A 27960-nucleotide genomic window follows, 5' to 3' on the forward strand; every position below is an offset into this window, starting at 1 on the left:
CCGGCCAGCCCGGAGCCATGTACTCCGGGAACAGCAGCAGCGGTGAGCGCAGCAACCAAGCGCCCGGCCCGGGGCTGCAGGAGCAGCGGCAGGACCTGCCCCTCTTCAGCCCCGGCACCTACGAGCTCCTGGCGCTGCTCATCGCCACCATCGGCGTCCTGGGCTTGTGCAACAACCTGCTGGTGCTGGTGCTGTTCTGCCGCTTCCAGCGGCTGCGCACCCCCACCCACCTCTTCCTGCTCAACATCAGCCTCAGCCACCTGCTGGCCGCGCTCGGCGGCGGGACCCTCACCTTCGTCTCCTGCCTCCGCCGCCGCTGGGTCTGGGAGGCGGCCGGCTGCGTGTGGGACGGGTTCAGCAACAGCCTCTTCGGTAAGGGGCGCGCCCCGCCCCACGCTCCCGCATCGCCTCACCCCACTACCACCCACCCACCCCATTTGCCACCAGCTCACCTCATCTTCTCTTTCCCCTTCCATTCCCCACCGCCACCCACCCACCTACTGTGCAATCCTCTTTTCCCTCATTTCACTGCCTCGCTCAAATCTCCACGCCTTGTCCCCTTCCATCACACCATCTCAGACCCCTTCCCATCTCCCTCTACATGCTCTACCTCACCTCCACCCTACCATCTCCACCCACCCCTGTCTGCACCACCTTGTCTCCAAACCACACCCAGGGACCATCTCAAGTCACCATCAATGTATTTTCTCCACATCACTACTAACCCCTGGCCCTTTTTATCTCTCCACCACCATCTCCCCCCAGTTACCTTCTTTTCTTGATACCAACTGCCCACCACCACTTCATTCCCTTTCCCTCCCCCAGCACCTCTTTTTCCTTATCAGGTATCATTAATGTCCAGAAAAGCAGTTTTAGTGTGAAGTCATGGGGGAAAAGATGGGTTCCCTGCAAAGAGAATGGAGGAAAAACTGCAGTCTCTGCCCACTGTGCTTTTAGGATATAGGATGCTACTGCTTGAAAGAAGAAAGTTTGTTTCTTGTTGTGATTATAACATTTACAAAAAGTGAGCTGTATGACTGGGACCTTCCGCATGGAAATTTGCATGTGCAGGGTAGTTAACATAGCATATAGCCCTTTATGTTAACTTCTGTTATCAGAAAGAAAACTATTGAAAATTAACCAGGAAAGCTATAAATGAATCAGAGAAGTGTGCCTCAACATCCCCCACCTCACCCAAAGTGTTCTGAAAACGGAGACACATTTTAAAAGAAAGTCCTTGTCTTACTTGAACATTATGTGTCATCACTCCTCATTTATAAGGAAAAACAAAACCCAACGGAGAAGGGAAAATAACTTTGACACATTAGAGGCATCTCTGACCAGACAGACAGCAGAGAAATCTGAATATCACAGGGGCCACATGACAATACTAGGAAATTTAGAAGCCAGCTAGATCTTTGTCTGGGAATTTATCCAAAACATGGAACATGGTTTTTTTTCTCCTACTCTCAGCCTCAATTCTAAAGACCCAGGTACCCTTAAGTCATTATTTTTGGAATGTTAGCATCACCTTGTTGCATTTAAGAGTCCAATTTGTTAAAACAATAGCATTAGTAACAAAAGAATAATTTTTGATGCTTCTCTAATCTTGGATGTTCACTTAATCCACATGAGAAACTCAAGTATTATTGGTATTTGTAGCATTCCTAAACTACTGAACCACTGTAAAGTATGATTTTCTGTACTGTGATAGATAAGTGTTCTCAAACCACTATTTACATTTTTAAAAAGATGAACATCTTTCATATTTTATTTTAAGTAATTTCTACAGACAGTTTATGGAAGTCTGACAAAACAGAGGATGTATTCTAGCAGTGCAGGTGGCTGGAAGGAGGACAGAATTTTTCTTTAGTGATTAATAATGTTGCAAAAAGATACATGATTGTTTTCAGCAGTGAATGTAAGTAGTTAGAAAGCCAATAACTGTCTTTAAAGTTCTTATCAGAAATTCTTTGACACAGGCTTATGAAATACAGAGATGTGTAGCTACACTACAGCCTACCTCCAATAAGCAACCCCTTTATAAGATTTCCAAATTTCCCAATATAATTTTATTTTATCTTTAGCCATAGTTCACTTCTAGTAGACAGCCAATTCAGTGGTGGATTAGCTGATCACTTATGACTGATTTCACTAATGCCAGTAACACAGAAGAAATGCACGTGCAATGGACAGACAATATGGGTGCAAGATGCAATTAGACCGGAAACTCACTAGTAGAGGAACTATTTACTTGTTTTGTATGGTGCGCAGCACATTCCCGGGCTCTTAAAAATGAGCCCACCATTGCTTGCAGCGATAGTTGTGCAGAACGCTCTTAGCATAATTTTATCTACATCTGGCAGCTATTTCAGATACTTAAAAACCTATGTATTTACCAGTGTGTGTTTTGCATGTGGACTCACCCAGAGAGGTTACCATTAGATTTATTTAAGAAAGAATTTAAAAATGCCATTCAATTTACTATCCTTTTTCTCACATATTGCAGTTACTTCAAATGTAAAAAGAACAGCCATTGATGTATTTTTAAATACCTGTAAGAAATATAAAATATACTGTAGGGAATTGATGGTGATGGGGGATTCAGCTACCCAGACATCTGTTGGGAAAATAACAAGTTCTTGGAATGTATTGGAGACAACTTTTTCATTTTGGAAACTGGAGAAAGCTGCTAGGGGAGAAGCTGTTCTAGATTTGATTTTGACAAATAGGGAGGAACTGGTTGAGAATTTGAAAGTGGAAGGCAGCTTGGGTGAAAGTGATCACGAAATGGTAGAGTGCATGATTCTAAGGAATGGTAGAAGGGTAGAACATTAGAAGCAAGAGGAAGACCAAGGACAGGGTAGGCCTGGTACCCATGGAGAGGGGAGGGAGGGACAATAACAGAAAATGTGGAAATGGCAGAAATGCTAAATGACTTTGTTTCCGTTTCACCAAAAAGGTTAGTAGTGATTGGACATCTAATATAGTGAATACCAGTGAAAATGAGGTAGGACGTGAGGTTAAAATAAGGAAAGAGCAAGTTAAAAATTACTTAGACAAGTTAGATGTCTTCACGTCACTAGAGCCTAATGAAATACATCCTAAAATACTCAAGGAGCTGACTGAGGAGACATATCTGAGCCATTAGCGATTATCTTCGAAAAGTCGTGGAAGACAGGAGAGATTCAGAGGACTAGAAAAGGGCAAATATGGTGCCAATCTATAAAAAAGGAAATAAGGATAACACGGGGAATTATAGACTTGTCACCTTAACTTCAGTACTCGGAAAGATAATAGAGCAAGTAATTAAGCAATCAGTTTGAAAACGTTCTAGAAGATAATAAAGTGATAAGTAACAGTCAGCATGGATTTGTCAAGAACAAGTCATGTCAAACAAACCTAATTGCTTTCTTTGAAGGGTAACAAGTATTGTGGACAGGGGGAGGCAGTAGGTGTGGTATATTTTGACTTTAGTAAGACTTTTGATACTGTTTTACATGACCTCCTCATAAAAAACTAGCTAAATACAACCTAGATGGAGCTACTATAAGGTAGATGCATAACTGGTTGGAAAACCATTACCAGAGAGTAGTTATCAGTAGTTCACAGTCAAGTTGGAAGGGCATATTGAGTGGGATCCTGCAGGGATCAGTTTTGGGTCCAGTTCTGTTCAATATATTCATCAGTGATTTAGATAATGGCATAGAGAGTACACTTATAAAGTTTGTGGATGATACCAAGCTGGGAGGGGTTGCAAGTGCTTTGGATAATAGGATTAAAATTCAAAATGGTCTGGACAAACTGGAGAAATGGTCTGAAGTAAATAGGATGAAATGCAATAAGGACAAATGCAAAGTACTCTATTTAGGAAGGATTAATCAGCTGCACACATACAAAATGGGAAATGACTCCCTAGGAAAGAGTACTACAGAAAGAGATCTGGGGGTCATAATGGATCAAAAGCTAAACATGATTCAACAGTGTAATACTAATTAACTGACTTAGACTGAAGCAAACACACCAGCTATTACACTGCCTGATAGATTTTGATACTTTAATACATTTTGTTCAACTTCCACATAAGAACAGAATCATTTAACTATATATGTATATAAATAAAACTAGAATATTTTAATCTGATGGTACTCTAAATTACATCTAATCAGAATTTTGAACATAGTATTATTTTTTGGTTCCCAAATAACACCTGTAGAAAGAAGATTGTGTATAATCTAGACACATATAAAAGAGAACAGAGTTGCCAGGCTGTACATTTACAAATACACCTGTCACTTTAAAAACAGGTGAAGTTATATATTCCAGACCACCAAAATTATTGAATAGAAAGAGTTTCACTCACACATTGCATGTTAGTGACGTTTAAGGCGTAACTTGGACTTTGTCATGTCCACCATTGCATCTTTTAAAAAGTGAGTTTAGTACTCAAAGTACAAAATTGACAGTTCTGAAAATGAAGGTCCTTTGTAAATAGAACAGGTGCAGCCTTGCACATGCCATTCTCTCACTATGCCATGCCAGTGACCTAACAGTTGTCACAGATAGTGAATTCTTGGCTGCACAAGTACCAGTTAGTGTTAACTGTGAGGTTAATTTGTGTGTTGTTTACTCCTGTCCACTGGGAACTGGACTCATTTCACATTGAATGACCAAAAGATGTTTCATTGTGGTCACTATTGTTTGTGCTCACATCTTAAAGATAGACTTAGGCATTCCTCCTTGGTGGAATAGGGACTTATTGCACTAGTTTATCACCTACAAAGGCCAGGTTTCAACTATGGTGATTTCATTATATCCTCTAGGAGAATTTAATACCATTACAAAACCACCACACAACTTAGTGTTCTCATCTATTGCCAATCTTTTATTCAGGGCTGACCTGCAAATAGGATACCAGAGTTAAGCATTTGGGATTGTGGTGTATTAGCCAAGCAGACCGGAGAACATCAGCCCATTCTATGCTTGCTCTGTGGCTTTCTACTAAGAACTGAATTTGGTAGTCAGTCAGTAAATCCTCTCCTCTTTTCTCATCTTCAACTTTTGTGCTCACAGATTTCCTCACATAAACTTGAACTGTCCACAGCTGAAAGGCCCACATTCTAGGGTAGAGACAATCTTACACAGCAGAGTTATATTCTGAATTTATTTCTTATTCACACATCATGTTTGTAGTGATATAGGCTAAGATTAAAGATGACGGGTGAATTTTGGATGCCAGTTTGTGTCATTTTAAGAAAGTTTAATGTGGATCTGATTTTCTGATGGTGGGTTCATGACAGTTTCTGAAAACCAGATCCTTTTAAGGATGGACATCCAAAATCACTAGTCATTTTGAAAATCTTGTCCATACAGAGTTGGGTTTTCAGCCTTATTTTAAACAGCAAATTTTATTTTTACAAGACTGCTATTAGTTATACTTTCAAGGTAGATATCAAAGTACTTTTGTGTTCAACTAGAGCATATCAGTATTACATGATTTTCCTGGCATGTACTAAAAAGACATTGAGATAGCATCTGCATTTTGTATTGGGTACTCTGGTTTACCATGTAATTTCGGAGAGGTTATTTCACAAAAATAAGGATACTGTACTTATGTAGGGATTTTGGAGCAGTGCACTTTTAAGAATTCCTGTTTGAAAATGCCTCTCTTTTGGCCAACTATTGTGACTGATTGCAGGTGCCTTAGCTCTAAAATTTAGACTCCGTCAGCAAACTTCACATTCTAATGTTTTTTAGTAAGGGGAAAAGCGACAGGGCTTGGAACTCAACTCCAGTGGAAGTTGACTGACTCAGGGTCTAATCCTATTCAAGGATATACAAAGCTATTTCTTATGTATTTCCTGCAGTACCCTATTTTTGCATTAATTTTGGTTCATTAGCTGACAACCCAGTATAGCAGTGGCTATTCCCCAGGCAGTAATAGTTTGCCCAGCACCTGCTGTTCACCCTATCTAGACTCTTGGTCTGCTATTATCTTTGGAACCAGAAAGGATGGTGGTTGATTTGGAAAAGAAAGGAATGGTCAAGGTCAGACAAAGTACTCCGCATGATAGACTCCCAAAGTCTGAAATAATCTGGAATGTAAGACTAACTTTGTCCTTGTTCCATGAATAATAATCCTGATTTTTATTTCTGATCAGAATCTGAGGTCAGATATAATTTACCTGTGTATGTATTCACAGTGGGGACCATGAAAATTGTTGATGTTTACACCATTATTGTACCACCATCTGCAGGATTCCCTATATATTTAGGGTGGGAAATAACATGGTAATTTTAATTACTACTAGTAAGTGTCCAGTTTTTAAATGACTATTGCATTAGCTCTCCCACCTCATAGCCCCCATCTAATCCATTAAATCTTAAGTGTGGAGCCATAGGGGCTCTAACATGATGGGAAGAGGTAGGTACTCCAGTTAATAGGTCTATTTCAAGCTATAGGAGGTCTCCTTTCTGATGGCTTTGTAGGAGGCTCTGTACTTGTCCTAGTGAGCCCTTCTGCCTGTGATAATTTGAACCTCTTTCCCCTCCTCCCAACTGATGGGTACCAATTTGACTGCAGCTGGCAGAGGTATCTGAATTACGTTTAATCAGATTCAGCAATATGGCTCTTGTATCTGGAAGATTTCCTGTTTAGCATACATTTATCTATCCATCTATATAAGTGCTAGAGAGGATACCTGATAGCTAAACACAAACAAACCTTTGTAACAGACTCAGTTCCCATTAACCAAAGCAGTTTTGCCTAAGGGCCATAGAATCAGAGAATTAAACCCTTAGATATGTGTCTGTTAGCTTGTCATGCTGGTAGTGACTGGTGCAGAACTTGGCACATGCAGGGAAAATGCGCATCCTGCCCCAGCCTTTCAGGTCCACTTGCAACCAGATATGCAGCTGCAAATCTGGGTGTTTTGAATCCCAACACGTGAAGTAGGATCAGGGTTTACCATCAGGCATAGGATTAGTCCTGTACCCATAACAATATTTCCTGAAGTTTCAGAAAAATGCCTGACTAGCTCCAAGGAGCATATTGTCCTTTTGCTACATATGCAACTTCAGCTAACACTAATGAGGGTTATTTCACTTTGTCAAAAATACTATTCCCATAAACGTTTGCAAATACATTGAAACTTGTCTTAAGCAAGTTCTCAAAAGAACGATGAATTGATTGTATACAGAGATGGTGTTTAGAAAGGTAGAGAAAAATTATATTTTTGAGGCGAGGGTTTTATCTTGCACAGGTTTCACTGTATCATACCTAAGTGATTTTGGAAAGTTTGCGTCATCAGAGGGAGCGGTACTCTTTAATTATGGCTAGAGAGCCATGTCTTTTCTCACAGCATGATATTTTTCTTGTAAAGATATATAATGGAACATATTTAAGCTTCCAGCTCTTAATATCCATTTGACTGAAAATATTCTTCCTACACTGGTAAAAAAATCATAGTATATGCAATAGCTAAATTATGACTCATTAGCTTCACAGATAACTGAATTCCTGAGCTGCAACATGTACAAATGACAATCCTTGAAAATTAAATTCTGTTCTAAACAGACCAGTTTATTAAAGGTGAACTGCCAAGCAAATCTTACGATTGAGGGCTTTATGCTGTCCTCCACTAGCATGAGGAGAAAAACTATGAAGTTTTGCCAGCTATTTTATAGCCTCTTATCTCCCAGTGAATGTCTTGGAGAACAATGCAAGGAATAGCTCAGTGCTAAGGGTGAAATTCACTTTACTCAAAACCTGAAAAGCTTCAAATGTGCTTGTACCAAATTCACAAGGAATTTTGTCCCCCCATCCCCTGTTTTTTTAGTTAATACTGGCCGAGTTTTTCCTTTAAATGTTGGAAGATGGAATAAACTGCCAGAGATTCATCTGAAAGCCAGGTTCAACTTTTTTCTCAGCTGATCAGAGGCTGGAAAAAGCCTATCTGACTTATAGATTCACCTGCTATTCAATTAGAAGCCCCTCCCTACTCTGTTTGAGAGCATATTGCCCTCCATTAACTTCTCTCATACTGTCACCATATGTTGCATTCACAGTTTTATTCCTACTGAAACTAATGCCATCTGCCAAACAGCTTCAGGGATCTGCCCTTTCTTGCAGGCAGCAAAGAACTTGAGAAATATGCTCCTTAAACTCTTAGGGAGTTTTGTCTGAAGCAAATTAATTGCTCACAGGAGTGAAGAGTGGATTATTTATTCTACAATTTTTACAATGGCCACTACAAAAAATAGATGTAAAGTCTAATATTTCTTGAAAAGAAGGATTTCAACCTGTTTAGTTTTGACTAAAGATATTGACTTAATACTAAATGTTGCTGAAAATCCTCAGCAATGTATTGCTGGTATCACAAAGTAATGTTCTGACGACATATATTTGTTTGCTAAATTAAACCATCTGAGTTAGGGATTGCCAGTGGGATGGAAGGCATTTTATTAGCATGTTGTTGTTTCATGTCATTGACCAGAGGTTGCTACCATTTGATGACTGGTTGGCCTTTTAGATGGGTTGAGGCTCTGTCTCTAGATGTGTAGGACACAAAATTCATCATCATATTTCGCAATAAGTCAGTTGTGTCAGAACACATGTCAAGGAGTGAAAGGATAAGCAGAATGATGTACCATCTGAGTAAAGTGTTGGTTCTATCAGGTCAGATTTGAGACATATTGGCTGGGCAACATAAGAGAAGCATGCAATGTTGTAGCTGTTCTGTAGAGATAGTCAGTCTTCAGAGATCCGACTCTGACACATTTCACCAGGCAGACGCACGAGCTAGGATGCATGAAGGAATGAAGAGTGGGAAGCAGGGGTTCAGGTTCTGGGTAAAGCTAGACAAAAAATCAGAATTTCCGTCTCATGGGAAATGTCCCAATGTGGGATGAAAAGTCAAAATATCAAATTTTTTTTTGTAGAACAAAATGTTCTGAAAAATATTGATTTGGAAACATTGAACCATTTCATTTTTACATTTCTAATATAAGTGAAATGTTTAAATGTTCCCACATTAAAATGTTAAGTTCTGTTGTATTTAACTGAAAAGTTTTGTTTTGAGTCAGTTTAATATAATACTGTATCTGTCTATGGTACACATAGTGCCTCATGGGAGTTGTAGTTCTGGTGCCTCTCCCATTGTTCTCCTCTATGGGCTGGGCTCACTAACTGAACTACATGTCCACAGTGCATCAGATCTATCAGTCAGGTGGGAGACTGGAGTGTGTCGGGGGAGAATAGCCCAGCCAAAGGGCCTGCTCATAAGACTGGGTGCATGAGGCACTCAAACTACAGTGCTCATGAGCTACCATGACACTATTGGCAGATGCAAGTTAATGCCAAACTGACTCAAAATATTTCAGTTCAATTGAACAAACCAAAATGTTTCAACACAGATCAAACCAACCCAAAATAAAATGTAAAGTTTTCCTGATGGAAAAAAAAATCCAATTTTTTTTTTATTTATTTATTTATTTTTTTTTAAAGTAAAATCAAACTTTTTCTAGGGAAATTTTAACTTTTCAGGAACTGATTTTCCTGTCAGAAACTCATTTACAGACATTGCTAGTTCTGGGGATATTGAGGAGGGAATGAACATTTAGAAATTGTATTCTGCAGCCCAGTCATGGAGACATTTTGCTTTGCAAATCAATGCTGCATTTGACCACCACAGAGTTTAATTGGGCATAATTTCATTCAAGTCAAGTAATTGTCCTGGTTTAAACCAGTGCTAAAATTAGTCCTGTGATTCCTAAACCATGGAAGTCTGTGGAGCATTTCCAGTAGGCACTTAAAGAGAGAAAAGAATCCTCTGAGGTGAAGCAAGGAGAAGCCAACATGTCTGTCAGACTTTTTTCTGAAAATTTTAAATAAATATAGAGAGAGAGAGAGAGAGAGAGAGAGAGTGTGTGTGTGTGTGTCATTTGAAGCTTGAGCCTTAATCTTAAATAAAATAAATTCATAGATTTCAGCAAGCAAATAGCTTTGAGAATAACAATTTGTATCAAATAAAAACTGGAAATCCTTTTGAAGAGTTTAGTATCACAAATAGTCAAAGTTACTGATGTTCCATAACTGAAAGTATTACATACTTTTTTCCTAGCGTATGTCAGTTTCCTGTTCTCTGGGATAATACACATACAATAACATTAATCAGAGCCATCCATTCAGTGTATAGTTATCTTTCTAATCAGTTCATATTTCATACTGTAAAAATAGGCAAACTAATTCAGAATAAAAATCACCTCATTTGCACTGCTTCAGGAATAACAAATCTATTTAAAATTCAGTTTTATGCTGTGCTTAGCTCCACAAGACTGAATTTCCTAAGGAAAAACTGATGGCGTCTTTCACATACATAGATTAATTTAAAAAAAAAAAGTTTCAGGTTAGATGTGTTAGCCACCAAATTGCATTGGTGGTATGTCGCAAAAACCCAGTGCCATTTCCTAGAGCACTGTGCTAGAAGCAGGCCTGGTGCCTCCAGGTCAGAACTGCCACTGCTATGCCTTTTCAGAATGTGAGACTGCACTGCATGGGTCTATGATCTGTGGTGTGGGCAGTACAAGGAGCATTGCTCCAGGTCTTTAGGCACCTGCCCAGGGACCGGAAAAATCCCAGTCCTTGTGCTCAAGGCCTCAGTCTAGCTCAAACTCAAGGGGGGGGAGTCGCTCACCAGCCAACAGACCTGGCCAGAATCAGAGCATATTGGTGAGGAAAGTTAGGATACGTGCTACCATACTCATGAGCCAGAGGGTGGCTGCAGCATCTCTGGCTATACCGAGGAGCGAGTGGAGGCAAGATATTGCAGCAGAAACACTGGGGCAATTAGGGACAAGTGGGGATAACCTGGGACTCTGCTTGTTTAGTGGTTTTGGGTTTTTTAAACTTCTTCTCACACATTTTTTCTGTGGGAAAAAGGTACGAGAACAACAGTAGGTTTTATTCCTCCTCCAGCCCCTTCTTTCCCACTGGAACAAAGGTGGGGAATTAAAAGTGAGAGGAAGAGAGGGGAGAAACAACAAAAAAAATCAAAATGTTTTTGGAATGACACAATCTTTTAATTGAAAAGTTTGGGGTTTTTTAATTGAAAATTTGGCATGAAATAAATACTGTTTTCTTTTAAAAATTTTCCTTCAAAATAAAAAATACAATTTCAGATATCTCTACAGGTCCAGCCTGAAGATTGGTAGATCTGATGGGATCACAGCATAACACTGTGTATGGCCAAAAAATTTTAAAGTTGTGGCCAATGTTACATATGACTGTAAAAAAATGAATTAAATGTATATAAGAGCCTCTATCTTGGTCTATGCACCAGGGAGTGTATGAGGGATTTCCACAGCTAAAAGCATGATCTACTATTGCTTAGGCTAAGGCTGCCTTACTAGGGCTGTAATAAACCCGCATCCTTTGCAAGTCAGACACAGACCAATGGATCAGGCACTGACCATGGGTAACATTTAGAAGTAGTGATATAGATGTCTGAATCCTAGGGAACTAGGTCTGATGTATCATTACATATATACTTTTACGCCTTCAGCTTGATCAGTGTAAGACTGATGTGCTCCCTCTGATTTCTACCAACAACAAAAGAAAACACCTATGGAACATCAGTGAATTTGGGGTCCTTACTGCACCCAGATTTGCCTTCCAGCTTGAGTTTTTATCAGACCAGTAACCAGTAAACCAATAACAATACTTCTTGCTGTTACCCATTTTTTCTGCCTCAGAAAAAAGTGTGGAACATGAGGAATATCTTCACAGGCAGCAGGAAAGGGAAAAGAAACACAGGAAACATACTTGCATAATGCAGTTTTGGCAATTTTCTAGTTAAGCATGCTGAACTAGGGGAACACCACAGGGAGAGCCCTGAATACAGAATTGAATAGAATCATTAACAAATTGAGGGATCTTCTCCCCTTCACAAAAATGTCACTTTTTAAATTTAGTTTTAGTAATTCTTCGAGTAGGATTCTTCCCTCCCTGCCCCCCTTCCAGTACCAATTGGCATTTTACTACTAACAGCTCCCACTGCTTAAAGGAGATGATGTACTAACTGCTAATTCAGCACTACAGGGGAAATGTGGCATTGAGGCAGACGCAATACACATTGGAATAATACTAAATGCATTTTAAGTGTGGAATGATTCTGTACTATATCTGTCATTTCAAAGAGACCACCCACCCTAAATTATCTCACAGGGAGTAGGATCTGTGAAAAATGAATGCACCTGGTGTTTGGCACCGTTAGGATCATGTTACTCTGAAAAATAGGCTGAATAGCCAGCATACATCTAAATAACTAACACACACAACTATGCATATAAACTGGGGGGGGGGGGGTCATTAGACTAAATTTTTTCAAGAGAACACATTTAGCCTGAAGAACTCACTCCTACAGTATACTGAGGCTATTAGCTTAGTACATTTCAGTACATGAGAACATTTGTATGAATAAGAATAGCATTTGGAATTTCACTAGCTGAAACAAAATTACAAGGGACATCAATCCTCATGCTTCAGGACATGAACAGAAAACCCCACTGGATCAGGAATTGCTAACCCCTTTCATCTGTTTAGTATAGCAGAGTTGGGTGCTTTGTAGGGTTTGACAATGTGGACCACTATTTGAGAGTCAGGTAGAGAAACAAAACTAAATCTTCTTTGTTTAGCTTAGATCTGTCTGTGCAAATATGGTTGGAAGAAGAAGAAAGAATTCTAGATTACTAATGCTCAGACATGGCTAGTGCTTGACTAATAGGAGGCTGATAGCAGAATTCAGCTATTCATAGTTGGGTAAGATGTGGTGCTGCATAGATGCCTTGTTCCAGCTTCCAGACACAATAAACTCTTCATTATTCTCTAACCTGAAGATATAGATGTCATCCTAAATGAAACTATGATCTGATGCTGATTTGTGTTCTCTTCGAACATCAGGGTGATCATGGATCTGTTTCCCTCGCTGGTTTTTCCAGAAGTATCATGACAAAAAGGCAGAAAACTTTTAACTCCTTGGGTGGATGTTCCATCAAGTCCCATTTGCTGTCATCATATGATCCATCTAGTTCAGCATTTTATATCAGATAAATTTGCCCCAATGGGGAGGTGAAATTCAGCTGGTACAAGTTCCTCTGAAGAACAGATGAATCCAGCAAATTAACATTTTTTATGTTGCTGGAAGCATAATCCTTCATGTAAGCCTCTTACCTGTGATCTATCCTTCGCTCCATCAATCCTGATGATGCAAGGATTTAGCTTTAGTATTTGGCAGAGACACAGGAATGTGTATTGGCTATGGAGACTTCTTAAAATGGAAATTAAGCTATCCTCTGTCTACTGAGAATGTTCGAAAAATACAATGCACTGAAGATAAAAAGGACAACTGAAAGAAACTGAGCTGAAACCCAGTATAAAAAGGAGAATCTTGACAGTGAAAGCATTCTAAATATTTAGGTAAGTTAAAAGTCAGAGTTATGGGCAACATCCTTACACAGACAAGACTCCCATTGACTTCAGTATGAGATTTGCCTGAGTAACAATCGCAGGATTAGGCCTATAAACTCTTTGCACAATGAAATATAAACAAATTAATTCAGTAACTCCATTGATGATACATCAGGAAAGAATTTGGCTGTAATCTGTAAACTAAATGAAAAAAGCAAGCACTAAATTTACTGACAATGTAATGGTAAAGATGAATGCAACATGGAGAAAGTTACATGTGCTTTCATTTTTAACTGCATATTTGAAACCACTTTTTCACTTCAGTTAACTACATTTTCCAGATCAAAAGGATATATATGTAAACTTACTTCAATTCAACGAATCAGGCTTCAAAGGTAAGCTGATAAATATACACACTGGGTTCTGAGTTATCCAGAAAGTAACTCTGACAACAGATGTACATTCTGGATATGCTGATAATGCCTCCACAGTTAAAGTTGCTTTCCATATGCATTTAAAGCAGGTCTTCACTCTTTTTGCTTTGTATGAAGAATGTACAGCAAGTGATCTTTGATTTAAGATTGACTTTTCTAAAGATCCTTAAATAAATCTGTTAATAAATTCAGGAATTAATTAAAAGTAGGGTCTTCAAGCAAACTTCTACTGGAGTAAATTTTGGGGCGGGCCTCCCAAATCAATGACTTCTTACTAACCCTTCAAACTCTCCGTAGAGTTAAAACTCACTAAAACCTCTAGAAATAGGTATATTTGAAGAAATTAGGTTATTACTAAGTTGTAAGTAAGCAAAGTTAACAATTATTCTTTACTTGTGTCCTCCTGTGTTATATTTGACTATCTTGGTCACTGAATACATTTGATATCAAATGGATTATGTCTAAAAAAAAAGTCCTGTTTCTAACCACCAAATTTCAAGTAACAGCAAGGAGAAACATAGCTGCCTCATGGTTGATCATCTCCCAACGCTGTACAAATTTCAGCAGTATAATCTTTTCCAAGGTGTCATACACACCACAAACTAGTACTTGGGTAAAACCCTGTTCCCTCTCCATGTCAGCAGCAAAACTCCCATAGACTTTAATGAGGCCAAGATTTCATCCATTGTCTACAAGTTACATATTTCCTTTTAGTCTCCACTAAACAATGAGCAGAAAAATGCCATTCAGAATATGTCTACAATGGAGCGGTAATTCTGGCTTGAGTAGACATATCCACAATAGCTTTGATCACCCTAGCATTCCTAAAATAGCCGTAGAGCCACAGCTATGTAGGTGATGGAACAGGCTAGCTTCTTTGAATAAGTACTCATGGTTTCAGATTGGAGTGTACTCAGAATGGCTAACGTGTCCTGTCACCTATGCAGCCCATCCCACCAGCTATGCAGCCACAGGTAGACTGCTCTTTTTAGCATACTAGGTTGATCAGAGCTAGCTCAGGTAGACATACCTGAGCTGGAAATTACACCTCCTGCTCCTGTGAGAAAATACCCTCAGTCAGCTGGAGCTAACCATAAAAGCCTGATGGTCTGAGAGTGGCAGTACTGGAAAAACAATGCTATATACAGCTGACATTTCCCTCTGAGGCTAAGGTCTCTATTATTTTTTCCTTCTAAAAGGGAGTTACTCACATTTAAAAGAAACAATATGGTGTACTTTAAATAGTTAAGATCTTTCTATGTTCTGTGTGTTTATGTTTCTAGGAGAATGTTGTCTATTGCCATGTTGAGAGAGACAGATGATGGAACATGTTACAATGAAAAGTCACTTTGCTCTCATGGACTCTAGTTCTTGTTTCAATTTTCCATGTAAAATAGCCACTTTGACCTGAAGTCTATGGTTGAGCCATAGACTGGAAAACACACTGGCATGTGTCAAGTGAAATTTGATTTGCCTAGGAGAGACATCTCATTAGATGTCTGTATGTGGAATGATTGATTAGATCGGGCACCTTACTGTATGTCTCCACTTTCACATTTCAAAGTCAAGTTGATGCATTTTGAAGATTGTCACAGACAAGCACAGTTCAGGCCAATAATAAGAAGTAACATTTTCGAAAACACCTAAATGACCTAGCTGTCTAAGGCTTCTAAGTGCCTAATTTTTTAAAATGGGACTTAGGGTTTGAAGTGGAGCTGAACGAATAAATGATTTTTTTGTTCAGTGGCTGAACCAAAAATATTTGGTTCATTTGAACTGAAGCTGGCCTTTTGTTTTTTTCCTCATCAAAATGAAAACCGAAAACATTTTGCTCAGGTCACACAAAACTTTTTGAATGGCAATTCAAAACAACATTTCATTCCAAAACCAATTGTTGATTCAAAATGAAGCATCAAACTGGTTCTTTGTGCAAATGTTGATTTGAAGCATTTTTTTGTTTGTTTGTTTGAGCCAAAACTGTTTGCCAGATTTGACCCAAATAGTTTCAGTGCTCTGAAAAAAATGCATTTTCAGCAAATGTATTATTTGCCAAATTTCTGTTGCCCCGCTCTATTCCTCAGTCACTTAGGGCACTTTGAAAACGTTACCCAAAGCTTCTTCTAGAATTACTTAATCTAAAATGCAGAAAGTTGCAGCAGGTGTTTCAACGTTTTCTGGGGAAGGCACTTAAAGAACACAATTGATCCATCATTTTTATTTGTTTTGATGGCGACGTCTCCATCCTTGTCAAGACTAAATGCCAGACTTCACAGAAATAGGGGTGCGGAGCACCAGGGTCAAGCTACACATGGGAGACCAGATTATTCCACACTGCCCTGCACCTTGCAGCAGGGCAAAGTGAGTGCCATTCTGGTTTAGTAATCTTTAAATTGCGATCGATCTTTTTCACTCTCCCAGTTGATTAATTTGAATTAGCTGATGTTGATAAATTAGTCTTGTGGGGTGTATAAAAGGAACAACAGCAGAGAAGGTTTTGTTGAGCAGGGGGTGTTGAACTGAGCCACAAAAGTGTTACACCTCAGTCTTTCTACACAACATACAGAAAAGCAGGTTTTCAGCCTGTACCAGTTTACAGAATGCTACATTAGGACTTCATACACTTCTAATTTTCTCTAGTTTGACTTGAGTTAGATCTACCAAATATGTCCAAAATTGCACAAGCATAATATTAAACATTTCTGTTTACAAGTTCTAATCATATTTGAAATACAATTTATGTACTACTTTGTGTTATGTTTATGGCTGCAGTTTCTCTTCTAGGTATTAAACATTTAAGTTCTATTAGCCTAGCAGGATGGAAGCTGGCTCACAATTTCTTTGTACTTTGGCCTTCTGACTGGCTGATGCCCTAAACATTTTTTTTTTAAATTGTTGCTTCTCAACTAAATAGCCATCATCAATAATAAAAGGTTAGAATCTCACACTGAAGAAACAAAGAAGGTTTTCTTAAGAGGTCATCTTTACTGAAAGTTTAAAGGGGGAAAAAAAGTATGATAAAACAACACAACCCATTTTAAGATGCTCCTTATGAATTTATTCACAAGAGATCATGAAAACTTACATCCTAGAGGTCACCACTAGAGCAAACTTCTGTTTTTGTTCCTTCCAGGTGTGTCTGAATTCTAAGGGCGAGGCTGTCTAGCTGTTCAAGTTATTCTTTTACATAGAGTAGTTTACTGATAATCCCTCATCTAAGAGTCAGAAGCTGATTATTCACAAAAACCCCATTTACTCAGATGTGATGCAAACTGACAAAGGTGGCTCTTGTCATTTGAACACACAGAAAGTTCTTTAAATCATGGTTAACGTAACCCATTGCAGACATAACAAAGACAAAAAGGACCACCTGACCCCTGAACTACATTCCCCTGAACACAACCAGCATTCAAATTACTTTCTCCAATATAAAATCTCAGACCTTTGTGAGCGTCCTGTCATTATGGGCTGCCCTGTTATAAGAACCATCCCCATCAGGCAGACAGCAAGCATTCCAGTTCTCACAAGCCATCCTTCACCATAAATGTGCAATCAGTGTTGACACCACTCATTAAGGTCCCTTTTTGACATAACACTAATATTGTGTGTTACCCCAAATATATAATTTGCTTTTTAAACATCGACCTTCTCCTGAGTTATTTACATAAATAGTTCCTTTGATCCCAAAGGCCTCTTTAAATATCTTCTTTCCTTAGGATACCCCTTATCTCCAGAGAAGACTTGCATACAAAGATAAGATTACTAGAATATGCACCCTCACTCCTACAGCCCGCACATACTGCCAGTGACCTGCATTTCCTGTCCCATGCATGTCTATTGCCAGATATTTACTGAACATTAATTGCAGCAAGCATTTACATTTCACTAAATACCACCCACCTAGCCAGCCACAGGCTGCTGTCATTCTCAAATGCCACTTTTAGTAAGAATGTTAAGGCTTGGGTGATGGCAAATTAGAGCACCACAAGCTAGAATGTGAATCTACAGTGCATAACGAGTCACGTGGACCCTGCTGTAGCACACTAGATGTGCTGCAGTGAATTAGTGTGCAGCAAGCTAGCGTACTGTAGATTCACATCCTGGCTTGTGGTGCTCTAATTCGCCATGCAGATAAGCCCTACTTTCAAATACGGATGGGCCTGAGCTGAAAAAAAAAAAAAAGGGCAGTATTTTTCCGATTAGAAAGGACAGATGCAAATTCTATTAGAGAGATTTGCATCCAGTCATGGAGTGCTATGAAATAAGTATGTTTGTGTTTAGGCTTTGATGGTTAAGAGAAGAGAGACACTTGCTAGATCAACAGTGGGTGCACAGGGTTTCGGCTGACTGAAGATTGCACTATGTGAACAAAATAGACAGCAATCATTAATTTCCACGACTCATACAGAACCAAATCCTACAGTCCTAATTCAGGCAAAACTCCCATTGATGTGAGTGAGTCACAACAAAATTGCTGGTAGGATGTACTGTTCAGTACTGACCTTAATCTAAGGCTCCTGTCATGCTGTATTCATTAGAAGCGTGGGCTTGAAGGGGAAAAAATGTACCAGCAATTCAAAAGAAAAATATGGTATTGAAGCTCCCCACTGCAATTTCTGGGACAGTTCAGCTGTCAAAGCTGGAATTCTACCAGTCATGTTGTTTGGGAGATTTACTGTGCATGTCAGAACTTTAAGATGTAGACCCGCTTTTAAAGTTAGTCTTCACTCTGAATAGGTGGTGGTGTTGTAGTAAATGACAGCATTCTTTTAAAGTGGTTTTACCCTTAAATGTACCTGCCACATTAACTCCCGCTTAACCAAGCTGTATTTAGGACTATATAGATTAATCTGGACCCTTCTTTCTCTTCCATACCCCATCCATAGGCTGCGGTGCACAAAAGTTGCATATCACCCTTATTCGCTTTGAGTAGTCCCTTTGAAATCAGTGGAACTATTTGTGGAGTGAGGTGCTGCTACTCAACATGCTTAAACGTGTCAGTGTAGTTTTTCAGTGTCTGATTAGAGGTGGTAAACTGACAGACTAGTAGTGAGATTACAATATGTTCATATCTCTCTACTTATTGATCACAATTAGCTTTCTTTCCTTTATTTCTCCTTACAGGAATTGTTTCCATCATGACCCTCACTGTTCTTGCCTACGAGCGCTACATTCGAGTTGTTCATGCAAAAGTAATTGATTTCTCTTGGTCCTGGAAGGCCATCACCTACATCTGGCTGTACTCATTAGCTTGGACTGGAGCACCCCTCCTAGGCTGGAACAGATACACACTGGAGATACATGGACTCGGTTGTTCAGTGGATTGGAGGTCAAAAGACCCCAGTGATGCCTCTTTTGTGCTCTTTTTCTTTCTTGGTTGCCTAGTGGCACCTGTTGGGATCATGGCCTATTGCTATGGCCATATTCTATATACAATACGAATGGTGAGTTGAAAACAGTAAGCAACACATGCAATGAATAATTTCAATGAAAAAGTAAATGAGTAATTGGTCCCTAGATATGTACATAGTCCCCAGGGTTGTATTGATAAAATATTCTACAGCAAAGTTAATGTACATAAAGGATAGGATTTTCATGCCTGAATTCCATTTTTTAAATGGGACTTTGGCATCCAAATCCCTTAGGCAACCTTGACAATTTCAGCCTACACTAAAGTGCTCCTTATTTCACATATTATCTTAACTTTCCATTAACGTGCCTCATTTTTCCCTTGATACCTCTGACATAGGAGGGGAGTGTATCTTAGCAGAATGACTTTTATCTGTAGGTACTTTTTCTAATAGCATTCAAAATGAGATTCTGCTTTTCATGAAAGGGAGCAGGAAAAAAGTCTCATGAGACTCTAAAAAGAAACCTACAATAAAAATTTGATAAACCCATAACATAAAATATTAATACTAGCATTGATTGGAACAACAGACATTTCCCTTTGAGGACTTATTGTACATAGTACTAGAGACATTGGGTAGGAATGCATTGGTTTTGTATCCAGTGCATCTCTTTTATTTTGTGAACCATCAGTCTTTTGATGCAATAACCAAAACTCTTATTCTACTATAAGGGAGGTTTGTTAAGATAATATTCTACCTCTAGGTCACCAGTTCCAAGTCAGTCCAGATCTGTAGTAATTATAAATTCTTATTGTTTGAGTTTGGTATTCTCAGTCCAGTTTACAGTGGACCAGCATCTATATCAAACAACGATAACTGATAATAATTAGAGAGAATAAGAGTGTGTGTAGGTACTTCTTATCTGAAAGTTACTCATCTGAAAATCTGATGCTGAGAGATGAACTGGCATGGAGAATGAATATCCTCTCCACTCAGGAAGCGGTCCCACCATGTCTGAATTATAAATCAATTGGCGGGGCAGCATGGAGAATTTTGTACTGGCAATTCTCATGCTCTACATAGTTTATATTAATAGAAGAAATACATTTCCCAGATTATTCTTTCAGCACCACCATATTCATACAAAATTTGAGGAAAAGAACATCAGACAGAGACTAGAAACTTTCTATGTTAATGGATGGGTGCATGTTAATTTTCTAAAATACTTCACTTTGAATGAAGAAAAAATAATCTGATGTCATTGATTGTCATTCATGTTCATTTTTCTGTATCTCCTCAAACTATATCTGCACTTTATTTACTACACATCATAAATGAGCAGGAAACACACTGTTCAATTGCAAAAGAACTAAAGAGTCTTGAAATGGGATTAGTAGTCTCTGCTCCTAAAAACTGTAGGCTAGGGAATTGAGAATTAGTTACTCTTTAAAAAATTAAAACTATTCATTGAATTTGTTTTCAGCATTTTCCCTTTCCTCCTCTGCAGCTTCGCCGTGTTGAAGATTTTCAGACTATTCAAGTGATCAAACTCCTAAGATATGAAAAGAAAGTGGCTAAAATGTGTTTTTTAATGATCTCCACGTTCCTTATCTGTTGGATGCCTTATGCAGTGGTCTCCCTTTTAGTAGCTTCTGGCTATGGCAACCTTGTAACTCCAACAGTGGCTGTCATCCCATCTTTCTTTGCCAAATCAAGCACTGCATATAATCCAGTCATCTATATCTTCATGAGCAGAAAGGTAGGTTAATCACAAATGTATTTACTTGAACAGTCAAAGGAAGCATATGGCACAGCTGTGAGGATTATATTAGACATGGACCCCAGTTTACAAACTTGAACACTTAAATTAAGGGCAGTTAATCACTCTAATTAGCAAAGGGGTCAGAAATTGGCATTGAGGTGTACAAATACCCATTTGAGCACACAAATATGGAATTAACACATCACATCCTTCCCATGGCAATATTGGCAAACAGGGCAAACACCAGTTCCTCTATTCCTCCATCATTTGCTGCTGCTTCCATCCCAAATATAGAAATACATATCCACATTTTAGGTGGCAAATTTGAAAGTGTTTGCCCAGTATATCCTTTAAAGCAGAGATGGATCAGACTGGAAATATATCTGAATTGCACCTTAATTGCACTCATAGCTTTGGTTATTCAAATGAAGTTCAACCTAGATCAGAAGCATCCCAGAACTAGAGCAGAGCCTCCTGCATCCATCTTTAATTTAGAATTATTATAGCAATCTAGGATTTTAGCATCCTTTGCTTTACTGTTACAGTTTAACAGGCCAGTGCAGTGCTCAGGTTAGGGTGTGTGATACTCCCTTCATTGGATTAGAGAAATAACAATCCCTAAATTGTATAGGGCTTTTCATTAGTAAGTATCAAAGCACTTTACAAAGGAGGTCAGGATCATTATCCCCACTTTACAAATGGAGAAACAGAGAGATGTGTGATTTGTCCAAGGACACCTAGGAAGCCAGTGGCAGAACCAAGAATAAAATCCAAATTTTCTGAGCCTTAGTCCAGTGTCCCCAGACCACAGTGTCTGGATTTTACTATGAGTTTAAATAAGACTTCAGTAGAATGCTTCTGCAATGAAATCCAAGAGGTTTGGATGTTTTTCAAAGCAAAAAAACCCACAAAAACAAACACCCCCACGTAAACCACATACTACTATAATCTAGATCTATTTGACTATAGAAACTTTTACACAAATTACTGATGTGACAGCTCTCCCAAGTTAACACTTATACATGGGGGAAAAAAGTCATCTTGTAACAAAAAGGTAACTTCATTAATATATTAAGATAAAGATGTTCACTAGAGCTGACTAGAAAAAAAAATTGGTTACAAAAATTCAAGATTTTAAAATTTTGTTTCATCACAAATTGGGGCAAAGAAAAATTGCTTCAGCCTAATAAAACAATTTAAAAAAAAAAAAAAACCAAAACTTGCCACATTTCATTTGACTTCAGTCTTTAATTTAGAAATATTACATTTTATTTTTTAAAAAATAAAGTAATTTCAAAATGAAAAAAATAAAACATTCTGTTCTGAAAATGTTGAAACAGAATGTTTTGACATTTTTTAAGTGTTCCATTTTCAATTATTTTCAAAATAAAAATTTGGTCAAAATTGACACGTTCTTGTGGAACATTTGTTTTGCCAGTTTGGCATTTTTCCAAAGCAAGAAGGATGCATAGTCAGAAAATTTTTGACCAGCTCTAATGTTCACTAAACCAGAATAATTTGTGAATAGAAGTGAATTGCATTTTAGAGCTAATTGAAACAACAGATTAAAACAGGAAACATTTGCTTTGTATGAGAAAATTGAGATTTAATTTTATAGGTGTTGTTCCTTGTCTTCCTTCTGACCAGTAGGTTACTTCTCTAGTGGCAGTAGCCAATTTATCTGAGGCTATTGCCGCCGTCAGATAGATTTTTCCAGTTTGATTGAGTAGCCGTGAAGACATACTCAATCAATCCGGAAGTCGATTTAATAAAACCAGTTCCCTAAAAAGTGTAGCGCAGCAGGGATGGCGCACTAAACAGAACTTACAAAATCGACGTGAGTTACGCAAGCTATTCTGCGTAGCTTGCGTAACTCCCATCGACTGCCACCAAATTTCGCTGGCACTGTAGACCAGGCCTGAACGAACTTTTACAGAACAAAGGGGAATGGAGATTTACAGATCTACATATTTATAAAGACACCTAAAAGGAAGCTAGGCCTCTCTGTGAAAAATCATAATAAAGATAAACACCATGAAAATGGCATCACTATGAAGCAAAGCATAATTTGGAAATAGCATGCACATTGCAGCCCAGCTAAACAAACTGGAGCTTCCTATTTTACCTTAAAGCAGAGTTTCAACAGAACCGAGTTCTCTATACGGGGCTTCTCATACACAAAGAAGCATAATGTGACAAAGAAAAGAGAAACGTGAATGTTTTCTGAAAGGTCTTCCCTGACTTTTGGTTGCCTCTTAGAGATGGAGTTTACCAGGATCTCCCACTTGGACTTTACAGTCACATACATAAAGAACATTTGAATGGAATGATTTTGATGCAGTCACTCTGACTCAGTCCCCAGATCACAAACTGATTCCCAATACAATAGTAACCACAAACCCCAAAAGCTCGTGGGGACCCATCAACCAGATGAGATTTTGTACGATCTGATACCCTACTTGGGCCTAATTCATCCCAGACATAATGCCTAAAGCTGGTCAGAAGTTTTCTGACAAAACTTAACTAAGTTTCATTGGGAAAATGCCAATTTGCTAGCCCAAAACGTTTGGTAGAATCTATTGCAGATTAAACCAAACTTTTGCCAAAACACAGACACGTTTCCATTGGAGACCTGCTGGTGTTCTAGCGTGGCCAGTTGTGGCTGGTTCTGGGTCTCTAAGGTCTATCAGCAAAGCCCTAAGAATAATTGGAAGCTGGAAGTGCCTACTAGGCACTATTTCCCAGAGGCACAAAGATGGGGAAATTATCACATGGGATAGCCCCCTAAAAATGCTGAGGGATAGGCCACCAAGAGGCAACAAAGAGGGAGTGCTGGGGCTTTTTCAGAGTGTGGTTTTTGTGGGAATGCTCAACCAGGATTCCCGGGAAGGCTGGAAGGGGATGTAAAAAAGTTACCAAATTAATTTGTTTTGTCTTCAACTGGTGAGTTCTCTCAGGGATCAAGTTCACTTTGAGTTTTTCAGGTTTGTGCAGATTTGGAAGTACTGCGCATGTGTTTTTATGGTGAAAGTAAAACCATACTTGCCACATTTAACACAGTTCTACCTTTGGAATCCTTAAAATTCTATATAATCAGCCACTGAGTATCTTGCACTATATATTTGTAAATCATAAATGATTGTGGTTTAAATGACACACCAAGTACAGATCACATTCCAGATCTAGATCCGTTAATGGAGAGAAACATTTAATATTTTTCCTTTCCATTGCACTGTTACCCATCCTTGGGATGTTATTGCAAGTCCATAAAATTTGGTGTTTTTTAAAGTTACAGTTTTCTAGAGTCGTGCTCACAGGAGAAATTCAGATTTTATTTTTTAAACAGGGAATTTTCTAACCCTGTTGGTTGCAGAGAAAAATCTTAAAATTATGAACTCTAGAGGCTCCAAACAATGAGTAAGCCAATCTCATGTTTTTTGGAGGGTGCCTGACTGATGATTTTTGAATATTTGAAGTTGGCAATATTGAGTTCATGAGATTTTTTTGTATTAGAACTGTTCTAAAGAAACACATACAGTAACCAACCCCATCACAGAGTGGTTCTGGGAGTGGTGTGGTACACCACCTCCCCTCCAGCGGAGTGGTAGTGTACACTGTACAAAAGAGCTCAGAGACAAGCACTGCTTCTTCAAGCATCAACTTTTCCTGAAGTTGGGAAAATCTCTGCTTTCATTTAAAAAGAATTAGCACATTTCTAGCCCTTGTGGTTACCAAGAAAAGCTGGAAAACATGACCAGAGTTTATTCTAAAAGCTCAAAACACAAGAAGGCAAACAAAAAACCCAAAATGTAACTTTTTAAAATCTCACGATTTTTAAGCCAAGCCACATGAGTTTCTTGGGCCTGACTCATGATTTTTTAATGCCCGGGGTTGGCAATAAAGCCTCTAGCGCCCAGTTCCCTCTGATGTTACTTCTTTTCCTGTTCCCTAGGGATTACAGAGCCTTCTACTGGCAACATATTGAACTGGGTAACTGTAACCTCTACTGACTAGATGGTCCTCTCCAGCTCATTTGAGTGAGTGGGGTGCATAAGGAGGAAAGGTACCCAGTAATAAGCCAGTGAGTTAATTACACGACTCCTGATCATTCAAAACCAGTTGGCAACTACAGAAACTGATATAACAGTTCACTGAGAATCATTTGATATGCTTGTCATCACTGGATGCATTGTATGAAGTGAGAGCTTTGAAACATGTAATTTGAATCTAATTTTTCCTCTTTGCAGTTTCGACGATGCCTTCTGCAGCTCTTGTGCTTTCGCCTGTTAAGATTCCAGAGGACTATGAAAGAACGACCAGTTTTAGGCAGTGAAAAGCCAATAAAACCAATAGTTATGTCCCAGAAAGTGGGGGACAGGCCAAAGAAGAAAGTGACTTTTAGCTCTTCCTCAATCATTTTTATCATCACCAGTGATGACACCCAGCAAATAGACAACAGTAGCAAACATAATGGCACAAAAGTAAATGTAATCCAAGTAAAGCCACTATAGGGCTAAGCTACACCAGGTGTTAGAACCTGAATGCACTTTAGCCAATGAAACTGTTTGGTCTGAAGACTTCTTTGATGATCGTGCAATGAAGAAAACATTGTCCTTCAGCTGTGAAATATTGAAACAATTCAGTGGGTGAAGCTCTGTAACCAGTTTAATTGTGGTAACAGTATAGAAATCTTTGCATTTGTACCCCACATAGTACTGGACTCCGATTTTTTAAAACACATGATGAGTCAGTATTCCCTGTACCAGGGAAATCAAGGCAGTTTCTGAAGTAGGCCTCAGGTTTGCTAACCAGAATCTGATCTTGACAAACAAAGGTGACTTTCCAAATTGCCACCTCTACAGACAGACACAGTATGAAGCCAGTGGAAAGTTGCCCCTTTGCTTAGTGCAAGTTGTCCGGTTGCTGTTTTGTTGCTACTCATTAGGTGCCCTGAACACACTGAGGTGCTCTGGGGAAATCAAAATGAAGTGAATAGAGGCAGTGATGAAGAGATGAAAAAAGGAAAGTATCAGAAATTTTACACACCACTACACCCTGCATTAGTTAAAATAAAAAACCCAAACAAACAAGAAACAGAGAGAAAAACATAGATCAGTAGGGACTGAAAACAAAACTACACACATTTATCATTACATGGAACAGAAGTCCTGACTGCTTTTTGACCACTAAATCTGCTGTGATACTTTTCTGAGTAGCAGCAGGTGTCAACCCAGCTGCTTCTGCTTAAATTTCAAATGTGAATAACTTTTCCTTCTTAAAATTCACTCAGCAGAATAGGTACAGATGTTACTTCATAAAAAGTCATGGGAATTATTGCCAACACAAAATAGTTGCAGTACTCCACTGCAGAGGTAGCTGCAATTCAGCAGTGGGCAAGTAATTCCTATGTATGGAGGGCTAGAATCAACACATAGGACTTGACTCTTCTCTCCACTACCCTTGTTTTACACCAGTGAACTGCACATAAATCAATGGAATTTCACTGATGTGTAATGGAGTGGAGAAGCAGACCTAGGAACAATCCCAGATGGGTGCTAGTCCACCCCTTCAGCCCTTGCTACCAATAGGGCAATATGGAGCTCTGAGTATAACTTGCAGCTTCTCCACTCTGATAGAAACTGGAGGAAAAGCAGCCAGTGGGTAAGGGGACCAGGCTGGACACCTGTCTGCACTAACAAGAGTTGATCTGGCCTGAAAGAATTAAGCTCTCAAAGAGATCAATAGGGACTGGAAACAAAAGTTCTCAGCAAGGGTCTGATACTTGGAGATACTGACTGAAATCAATTCATATTAAAGTGACTGACCTAGTCGCCTCCCTTTGAAGAATCTAATAACAGTTGGTACTAATTTTAAGCAGTCCTTGAACCCCCAGGCATTAGATTGAGATTTTTTTCTTGCCTCTATGAAGGGATGCAGTGGCATCAAATACCTTGTACACTCACATTTCTAAATCATGTGCACTGGTAATTTGACTCTGTATGCAATGTTTTAACACACACACACACAAAAGCATTATTTCATCTGGGAACGGACACAGGTAAAACGCTCGTCTACTTTTTTGTGTGTGTGTGCGCCATAAGTATAGAGTTGAGCTGTTTCATGAATTCAGATACATGTCCTTAATGTGGGTTATCAGTTTCCCTCTCCAGGACCCTTTTTTCCATCAATGATCAATACCCATGCGCATTTGTTTTTACCAAAGAGAAAGAAATGCACTGGAAATCCATATAAAATACCACCCCTTAACAGAATGTTTATGTTTCATATTTTAGCATTTTATGTATCTTGAGCCTTTTATGAGAGATTAAATTTACTTTATTTATAGTATATTAAAATTATGGTCAAGTATTTTCTCTTTGAGAAGAAAATGGCTCTTCGCACCACCTACTGGACAAATGTAGAGTTTCTTAGAAACTGACAAAACAATAGTATTTCAGCTTTTGGAAGTAACCATTTTGCTTTTTGCCCTGTTGAAACTGCACAGAAAGGTACTAATTTATTTTATAAAGAACTCACATACAATCAACCTCCTTCAGAGAGATACTGTCATGGAATTTAACCCCCTAGTTCATGTGAAAGAATTACCATGAACTTAAAAATAAACAAACTACTAAGATTTTAAAATGTTCCCCTCCAGTATTTGCAACCCCAAAACAATATATGATGTTATGAACATCACCATATATAACCCAGAATGATAAAATAGTAAATGAAAATCAAATAGTGAAATTTACTAGAAATTGGTTACTTTAGTTTCTTTAGCCAAGCAAGTGAGTATCTACAAAAGACAAATTTTCATAACTGGTCCGAAGTAATTAATTTTAGTTGTAATCCTGTAAATTGTCACTAGCAACACACATATGGACACTTTAAAGAACTACTAGTACTGAAATTGATTTGTATATTGATCTTATTCATTTAGCACACTGG

General features: G+C 38.7%; 1 protein-coding gene across 1 annotated transcript; it reads left to right on the forward strand.

Annotated features, from left to right (window-relative positions):
• On the forward strand, positions 1–27948 carry OPN3 (opsin 3). The gene is made up of 4 exons (XM_067535780.1): positions 1–372; positions 19021–19340; positions 20755–21006; positions 25257–27948. The coding sequence occupies exons 1-4, from the start codon at positions 18–20 to the stop codon at positions 25518–25520; spliced, it is 1191 nt and encodes a 396-aa protein (XP_067391881.1). The 5' UTR covers positions 1–17; the 3' UTR covers positions 25521–27948.
• The last annotated feature ends 12 nt before the right edge of the window (positions 27949–27960 follow it).

Source organism: Emydura macquarii, unplaced genomic scaffold (assembly GCF_026122565.2).
Source record: "Emydura macquarii macquarii isolate MOO-44397 ecotype Brisbane River unplaced genomic scaffold, CSIRO-AGI_Emac_v2 contig_3517, whole genome shotgun sequence".
Classification (NCBI taxonomy): domain Eukaryota; kingdom Metazoa; phylum Chordata; order Testudines; family Chelidae; genus Emydura; species Emydura macquarii.

Bases quoted from the DNA above. Each gene is read 5' to 3' on its own strand.
- OPN3 (XM_067535780.1), top strand. From the start codon at position 18: ATGTACTCCGGGAACAGCAGCAGCGGTGAGCGCAGCAACCAAGCGCCC. The intron at 373-19,020 runs GTAAGGGGCGCG...TTCTCCTTACAG, and splicing joins GTTCAGCAACAGCCTCTTCG to GAATTGTTTCCATCATGACC. The intron at 21,007-25,256 runs GTAGGTTAATCA...TCCTCTTTGCAG, and splicing joins ATATCTTCATGAGCAGAAAG to TTTCGACGATGCCTTCTGCA.